This window comes from Piliocolobus tephrosceles, chromosome 21 (genome assembly GCF_002776525.5).
Source record: "Piliocolobus tephrosceles isolate RC106 chromosome 21, ASM277652v3, whole genome shotgun sequence".
Lineage (NCBI taxonomy): Eukaryota > Metazoa > Chordata > Mammalia > Primates > Cercopithecidae > Piliocolobus > Piliocolobus tephrosceles.
The window spans coordinates 5,645,579-5,654,159 of NC_045454.1; the positions used below are offsets into that span (position 1 = coordinate 5,645,579).

The window sequence follows — 8,581 nt, forward strand, 5'->3', positions numbered from 1 at the left end:
GAAAAAAAAAAAAAAAAAAAAAAAAGTAGAAATCAGAGGCATTGAATTTAAGAGATGTAAAACTGCTTTCACCTCAGGCCACCCTACTGCTGCTTTCTTGGATCTCTTTCATTCTTGTCCGTTGCCCATATTGTAATTTGCATAGTTAACCTTGGGTCAATATTTTACCATTGCTAAATTAGTTCCACTTTCCTCCAAGCTCAAGATTTGGTCTATCCTAGTGGAATTCTATTCCCACAGACGTGCATGCACAAAGTTCACTCCTACATGCCCATTACTTCCTGCCTTCCACACTTATCCTTCCTTTCGTGTCCTTGCCTCACATGGTACATTGATCTGGATGCAAATACTGTTTCTTTCCACCCTATTGGTTTTGTAATGCCTGATGCCTCTATTTCCCCGTGAGCCCCTCCCCTCCAACACTACTTTCACTGAAGAAGTCAAGACCTTATTCATCCACTGGACGAAATTATACGAAGCTGCCTGAATCCATGTGTGCAGGGCATGATGACTCAGCACATGTCCATGAGGGATGACTTAGCACCACTGTCAGCAGCACAGCTCAGCCCTTGTGTCCCAGCTCAGCCTTTGTATCCTGCTTGATGTACTTCTTTCTGTTCTCCTTGAATTTTCTGTGACTTGTCATTTTCTGTACTGCCTGGGCTGACTATTGTGCCTAAGAACATGTGGTGGAATGCTTCAGGCCCAGGATCAAGTCTTGTCCCTCACTTACCGTGTGTGCAAATGGGATCATGTATATGAACACTATGGGCCTACTGTCATTATTTGAGAAATAATGTTAATTTGCTTCCAGGATTGGTTGTTTTTTTTTGAGTTGGAATTTTGCTCCTGTTTCCCTGGCTGAAGTGCAATGGCACAATCTCAGTTCACCACAACCTCCACCTCCTGTGTTCAAGCGATTCTCCTGCCTCAATCTCCCAAGTAGCTGGGATTACAGGCATGCTCCACTACGCCTTGCTAATTTTGTATTTTTAGTAGGGATGGGTTTCACCATGTTCGCTAGGCTGGTCTTGAACTCCTGACCTTAAGTGATATACCCTCCTCAGCCTCCCAAAGCGCTGGAATTACAGACATGAGTGCCCGGCCTTTTTTTTTTTTTTTAAAGTGAAATTTCCCTCTTGTTGCTCAGGCTGGAGTGCAATGGTGCAATCTTGGCTCACCGCAACCTCCACTTCCAGGGTTCAAGTGATTGTCCTGCTTCAGGCTCCCAAGTAGCTGGGATTATGCCTGGTGCAAGCCTGGCTAATCTTTGTATTTTTAGTAGAGATGGGGTTTCTCCATATTGGTAAGGCTGGTTTCCAACTCCCAACCTCAGGTGATTCGTCCACCTGCTTTTTAAAACAAGTGAATACTATTAGACTTCTTCATATATTATAAGTTTTATAGTAGAGACTCTAAACTTCCTTTGTTTAATAAGATTTGTCAGCCTTAGGTTATGTTGATGATGAGATGCCTCTTTTCCTGTCTCACTCATTTTACTGTTCTGTCAACAATAGCTTACACTGACCAGCCGCAGTTCGAGACCAGCCTGGCCAACATGGTGAAACCCTGTCTCTAGTAAAAATACACAAATTAGCTGAGCGCGTTGGTATGAACCTTTAATCCCAGCTTCTTGTGAGACTGAGACAGGAGAATCACTTGTACCTGGGAGGTGGATGTTGCAGTGAACCATGATTGCACCACTGCACTCCAGCTCGGGTGACAGTTAGATTCCATTCCCCCCCCCCCCCCCCCCAAAAATTAGCCAGGCATGGTGGCACGTGTCTGTATTCCCTGCTACTCAAGAGGCTGAGGCATGAGTATCTCTTTAGGTAGAAGAATCGTGCCACTGCCTGGGTGATGAAGCATTACTCGGTCTCAAAAATAGATAAAAAATGAAATAGCTTAAACTGGAAATCTTAAGACATAGAAATGTATTTCTCATGAATCTGGAGAGTGGGAAATCTAAGAGCAAGATGTCAGTTAGATTGGTTCCTGGTGAGAGCCTTCTTCATGGTTTAGCCCAGCCATCTTCCTGCTGTGTCCTGACATGGTGTAAAGAGGAACAGACAATCAGCTCTTTACTGTCTCTTTTTATAAAAGCATTAGTACTGGCTGGGCGTGGTGGCTCACACCTGTATTCCCAGCATTTGGGAGGCTGAGACGGCCAAATCACATGAGGTCGAGAGTTTGAGACCAGCCTGACCAACATGGAGATACACCGTCTTTACTAAAAATACAAAATTAGCCAGGAGCGGTGGTGCATGCCTTTAATCCCAGCTACTTGGATGGCTGAGGGGGGAGAATCGCTTGAACCTGGGAGGCAGAGGTTGTGGTGATCTTAGATCACGCTATTGCACTGCAGCCTGGGCAATAAGAGCGAAGCTCTTTTTCAAAAATAAATGAAAGAAAATACACAATTAAAAGCCCTAGTCCTATTCACAATTAGTCAACATCCATGACCAAATTCTCTAAAAGGCCCCATCTGCAGGAACATCCTATTGGAGAATAAGAAACCTGATAATGACTTTTAGCTAAGACGAACATTCGGGCCAGGGAGCATACATCATATTTGTTGTTTTTATTGTGCAATTTGTTTTATACAATGTTTTCTCTGATCTCAGTTTATAAATTTTCCCGGTACACAGTTTATATATTTTATGCATAGTGAACTAGATAACCATGGGGAATGCATATATACAAAATTGCTGTGTTGCCTGGCTATTACATAACTAGAGTTGTGACATCATAATTGCACTTTTCTACACTATTGGTCAGTTATTTATCTATTTGTTTGTTTGTTTGTTTGTTTGTTTGAGACGGAGTCTTGCCTTGTCACCCAGGCTGGAATGCAATGGTGAGATCTCGGCTCACTGCAACCTCCGCCCCCTGAGTCCAAATGATTCTTTTGCCTTATCTTCCAGAGTAGCTGAGATTACAGGCACCCACCACCACACCCAGCTGTTTTCTTTTTGTATTCTTAGTAGAGATGGGGTTTCCCCATGTTAGCCTAGCTGTTCTCAATCTCCTGACCTTGTGATCCACCTGCCTCAGCCACCCAAAGTGCTGGGATTACAGGTGTGAGCCACCTTGCTCAGCCATTAGTCAATTCTTATTTCTTAAAATGCTGTGCATTTTCTTGACCTCATACATCAGAAGGTAGTGATCTTATCATGTATTTCTTTTCTTATGTTGTGTGCTGATGCTTAAATAGAAATTGTGGCTTTTTTCTTAAGAGGGAATTGTTTAGAATTCTGCAGGCTGTATAAATGTACTCATTTGCTTGCTGGTTTTATCATGGGTTACAACATTTTATTTTTATAATTTTACATATGGCTTTACAGTATGTGGTATGCAATATAACTGACACACTACACTTGTTAATGCCACAAAGTATCACCGGGTGCAGTGGCTCACACCTGTAATCCCAGAACTTTGGGAGGCCGAGGTGGGTGGATTACTTGAGGTCAGGAGTTTGAGACCAGACTGGCCAAGATGGTGAAACCCCATCTCTACTAAAAACACAAAAATTACACAGGCATAGTGGTGCGTGCCTGTAATCCCAGGTAGTCAGGAGGCTGAGGCCGGAGAATCACTTCAACCCAGGAGGCAGAGGTTGCAGTGAGCTGAGATCATGCCATGGCACTCCAAGCTGGAGTGGAAGACTCCGTCTCAAAAAAATAAAACTACAAAAAATTTTTCAGAAGTCACTAAGTGCCTGTTCTGTGTGGATATAAGTAATTTTATGACATTCAGAAATACATTGTAACGTTTTTTTCTTTTTTTTTTACTTTTTTTTGTTTGAGGCAGAGTCTCACTTTGTCTCCCTGGCTAGAGTGTAGTAGTGTGATCTTGGCTCACTGCAACCTCTGCCTCTCAGGTTCAAGAGATTCTTGTGCCTCAGCCTCCCAAGTAGCTGTGACTACAGGCACGGGCCACCACACCTGGCTAATTTTTGTAATCTTTTATTATCTTCTCTGTGCTATAATTGTTTGACAATACAGAATTTACATTGCTTTTGGTAATCCTTACATGAGGTTGTTGTAGATTATTTACCAATATTGTATATTGTGTGGGTTTTTGTTTTTTAGCATTTGTACATGGTAAATATGCTGTAAATATGAAGAATATATATTTTTCTCTTCATTGATGTGACAGTGATATGTTTTTCGCAAATTGTCACACACTTTAGGGTCACAGTGGAAAAATACTCCTTACTTTTGGCTTACTCATGTTTGTGACCTGTCAGTGTTTTGTCATGATATAGGAAATAGGTTTTCATGGAATTAATTTGAAGGACATGTAAATGCCCTTTATTTATTAAATAATCTTACTCCTTTTGTGTTCCTAAACTTTGAAGATCATGTTTGGGCAGTTCAAAATAAGTATTGTTTTTTGTGTCATATTTACACACTTCAGTATGATTTGCCATCTGGACTTAATTGGAAACCTGTTGGTGTTTATATTTTGCAGATATCTCTTCCAAATGCATGATGAAGGAGGTCTCATCAACAGGGCAGTGCAATACAGAAGTGTTCCACACCGGGACACTGCAAAGACATGAAAGTCATCACATTAGAGATTCTTGCTTCCGGGACATTGAGAAAGAAATTCAGGACATTGAGTTTCAGTGTCGAGAAGATGAAAGAAATGGCCATGAAGGACCCATGACAAAAATTAAAATGTTCACTGGTAGTACAGACCGACATGATCAAAAAGATGCTGGAAACAGGCCTATTAAAGATCAACTTGGATCAAGCTTTCATTCACATCTGCCTGAACTGCACATATTTCAGATCAAAGGTAAAATGGGTAATCAACTTGAGAAGTCTACCAGTGATGCTCCCTCGGTTTCAACATCCCAAAGAATTTCTTGTAGACCCCAAATCCATATTTCTAATAACTGTTCCCCAAATTCTTCATTACTCACAGAAGAACAGGAAGTACACATGACAGAAACATCTTTCCAATGTAATGAGAGTGGCAAAGCCTTTAATTGTAGCTCACTCTTAAGGAAACACCAGATAATCCATTTAGGAGACAAAATATATAAACGTGATGTATGTGGCAAGGTCTTTCATCACAAGCAGTACCTTGCAGGCCATCAGAGATGCCACACGGGTGAGAAACCTTACAAGTGTAATGAGTGTGGCAAGTCCTTCAGTCAGGTGTCATCCCTTACATGCCATCGTAGACTTCATACTGGAGTAAAACCTTACAAGTGTAATGAGTGTGGCAAGCTCTTTGGTCAAAATTCAGCCCTTGTAATTCATAAGGCGATTCATACTGGAGAGAAACCTTACAAGTGTAATGAATGTGACAAGGCTTTTAATCAACAATCAAACTTTGCACGTCATCATAGAATTCATACTGGAGAGAAACCTTATAAATGTGAAGAATGTGACAAAGTTTTCAATCGCAAATCAACCCTTGAGACACACAGGAGAATTCACACTGAAGAGAAACCATACAAATGTAAGGTTTGTGACGCAGTTTTCACGTGGAATTCACAGCTGGCACGACACACCAGAATTCACACTGTAGAGAAAACTTACAAGTGTAATGAGTGTGGCAAGACTTTCAGTCACAAGTCCTCCCTTGTATGCCATCATAGACTTCATGGTGGAGAGAAATCTTACAAATGTGAGGTTTGTGACAAGGCTTTCGCATGGAATTCACACCTGGTAAGACATACTAGAATTCACAGTGGAGAAAAACCTTACAAGTGTCATGAATGTGGCAAGACCTTTCGTCAAAATTCAGATCTTTTAGTTCATAAATTAATTCATCCTGGAGCGCAACCTTACAAATATGAAGAATGTGAAAAAGTTTTCAGTCGAGAATCAACCCTTGAGACACATAAGGTAATTCATACTGGAGAGAAACCATACAAATGTAAAGTTTGTGACAAGGCTTTTGCATCTCATTCCTATCTGGCAAAACATACTAGAATTCATAGTGGAGAGAAACCTTACAAGTGTAATGAGTGCGGCAAGACCTTCCGTCTGAAGTCATACCTTGTATGCCATCGTAGAGTTCATAGTGGTGAAAAGCCTTACAAGTGTAATGAGTGCAGCAAGACCTTCAGTCAGAGGTCATACCTTCATTGCCATCGTAGACTTCATAGTGGTGAGAAACCTTACAAGTGTAATGAGTGTGGAAAGACCTTCAGTCACAAGCCATCCCTTGTATACCATCGTAGACTTCATACTGGAGAGAAATCTTACAAATGCACACTTTGTGACAAGGCTTTTGTGCGTAATTCATACCTAGCAAGACATACTAGAATTCACACTGCAGAGAAACCTTACAAGTGTAACGAATGTGGGAAGGCTTTCAATCAACAGTCACAACTTTCACTTCATCATAGAATTCATACTGGAGAGAAACTTTACAAATGTGAAGCATGCGACAAACTTTTCAGTCGCAAATCACACCTTAAAAGACATAGGATAATTCATACAGGAGAGAAACCATACAAATATAAGGTTTGTGACAAGACTTTTGGGAGTGATTCACACCTGGCACAACATACTGGAATTCACACTGGAGAGAAATCTTACAAGTGTAGTGAGTGTGGCAAAGCCTTTAGTGAGCAGTCAACAATTATTCCCCATCAGACAGTTCATGGTGTAGGGAAACTGAACTAATGTAATGATTCTCACAAAGTCTTCAGTAATGCTAAAACCGTTGCAAATCATTGGAGAATCCATAATGAAGAGAGATCTTACAAGTGTAACAAATGTGGCAAAATTTTCAGACATCGTTCATACATGGCAGTTCATTGCAAACTCATACGGGAGAGAAACCTTACAAATGTCATGACTGTGGCAAGGTCTTCAGTCAAGCTTCATCCTATGCAAAAACAGGAGAATTCATACAGGAGAGAAACCTCACAAATGTGATGATTGTGGCAAAGCCTTTACTTCATGTTCACACCTTATTAGACATCAGAGAATCCATACTGGGCAGAAATGTTACAAATGTCACAAGTGTGGCAAGGTCTTCAGTCCGAGGTCACTCCTTGCAGAACATCAGAAAATTCATTTTTGAGATAACTGTTCCCAATGCAATGAGTATAGCAAACCGTCAAGCATTAATTGACATTAGAGTCAAATCAGCATTGATTTGAGTTTGTATTGACTTAACATTGAGTTCAAGCCTTAATTGACATTAAAGTGTTTATGTTAAGAGGATTGAGCCAGGTGCGGTGGCTCACGCCTGTAAGCCCAGCACATTGGGAAGGCAAGGCACGTAGGTCATTTGAGGTCAGGAGTTTGAAACCAGCATGGCCAACAGATGTGAGCCACTTTTCCCAACCTGTTTACTGTTTCTTATTTTCTATTTTTCTCTTTTGAGATAGTGTTTTTAAAAGAGATAGTACTTTTTTGAGACAGTAGTTTTGAAAAGGGATATACCATAGTACTTTTTAACAAGGATATCAGGCTGGGCACAGAGGCTCACACCTGTAATCCCAGCACTTTGGGAGGCTGAGGCTGGTGGATCATGAGGTCAAGAGATTGAGACCAGCCTTGCTAACATGGTGAAACCCCGTCTCTACTAAAAATACAAAAAATTAGCCAGGGGTGGTGGCAGGTGCCTGTAGTCCCAGCTACTCAGGAGGCTGAGGCAGGAGAATGGTGTAAACCCGGGAGGCAGAGCTTGCAGGGAGCCGAGATCGCACCAGTGCACTGTAGCCTGGGCGACAGAGTGAGAGTCTGTCTCAGAAAAACAAAACAAAACAAAACCAAAAAAAAACCGGGATATGAGAGCCGGACAAGGTGGCTCATCCCTACAATCACAGTACTTTGGTAGACCGACTTGAGTGGATCACCTAAGGTCAGAAGTTCAAGAGCATCCTGGCTAACATGGTGAAACCCCATCTCTACTAAAAATAAAAAAGCCAGGGGTGGTGGTGTGCACCTTTAGTTCCAGCTACTTGGGAAGCTGAGGCACAAGAATTGCTTACACCTAGGAGGCAGAGGTTGCAGTAAGTCAATATCATCTCACAGTACTGCAGCCATGGCGGCAGAGTAAGTCTCCATCTCAAACAAATACACAAACAAAAAATAGAAAAAAAAGAGACATCAAAAATTCTTTTGTTCTCATTCTATAATAGACTTCCTTTTTCTTTCTGGTTCCTCTTCATTTTTCTATTTTTTATTTTTTATTTTTATTTTTTGCAGTTTGAGATAAATCTTCATTTTAAAAATTTTATTTCTGGCCGGGCGTGGTGGCTGACACCTGTAATCCCAGCACTTTGGGAGGCCGAGGTGGGTGGATCACGAGATCAGGAGATTGAGACCATCCTGGCTAACATGGTGAAACCCCGTCTCCACTGGGTGCGGTGGCTCAAGCCCGTAATCCCAGCACTTTGGGAGGCCGAGACGGGCGGATCACAAGGTCAGCAGATTGAGACCATCCTGGCTAACATGGTGAAACCCCGTCTCTACTAAAAATAAAAAAAACTAGCCGGGTGAGGTGGCGGGTGCTTGTAGTCCCAGCTACTCCAGAGGCTGAGGCAGGAGAATGGTGTAAACCCGGGAGGCGGAGCTTGCAGTGAGCTGAGATCCGGCCACTG

The 8,581-nt window shown here is 41.8% G+C and overlaps 1 protein-coding gene across 5 annotated transcripts in view; it reads left to right on the plus strand.

Annotated features, from left to right (window-relative positions):
• LOC111527993 (zinc finger protein 600) overlaps positions 1–8,070 on the plus strand; it is a 34,242-nt gene extending 26,172 nt beyond the window's left edge. For 4 of the 5 annotated variants that reach the window (XM_031934788.1, XM_026448817.1, XM_026448816.1 and 1 more), the window contains one exon: positions 4,474–7,726. In XM_031934788.1, coding sequence (XP_031790648.1) covers positions 4,474–6,650 — 2,177 coding nt within the window. In that variant the 3' untranslated portion in view covers positions 6,651–7,726. Of the gene's footprint in view, positions 1–4,473 lie in introns of all 5 variants that reach the window. The other variant, XM_026448815.2, reaches the window with a different exon arrangement.
• The last annotated feature ends 511 nt before the right edge of the window (positions 8,071–8,581 follow it).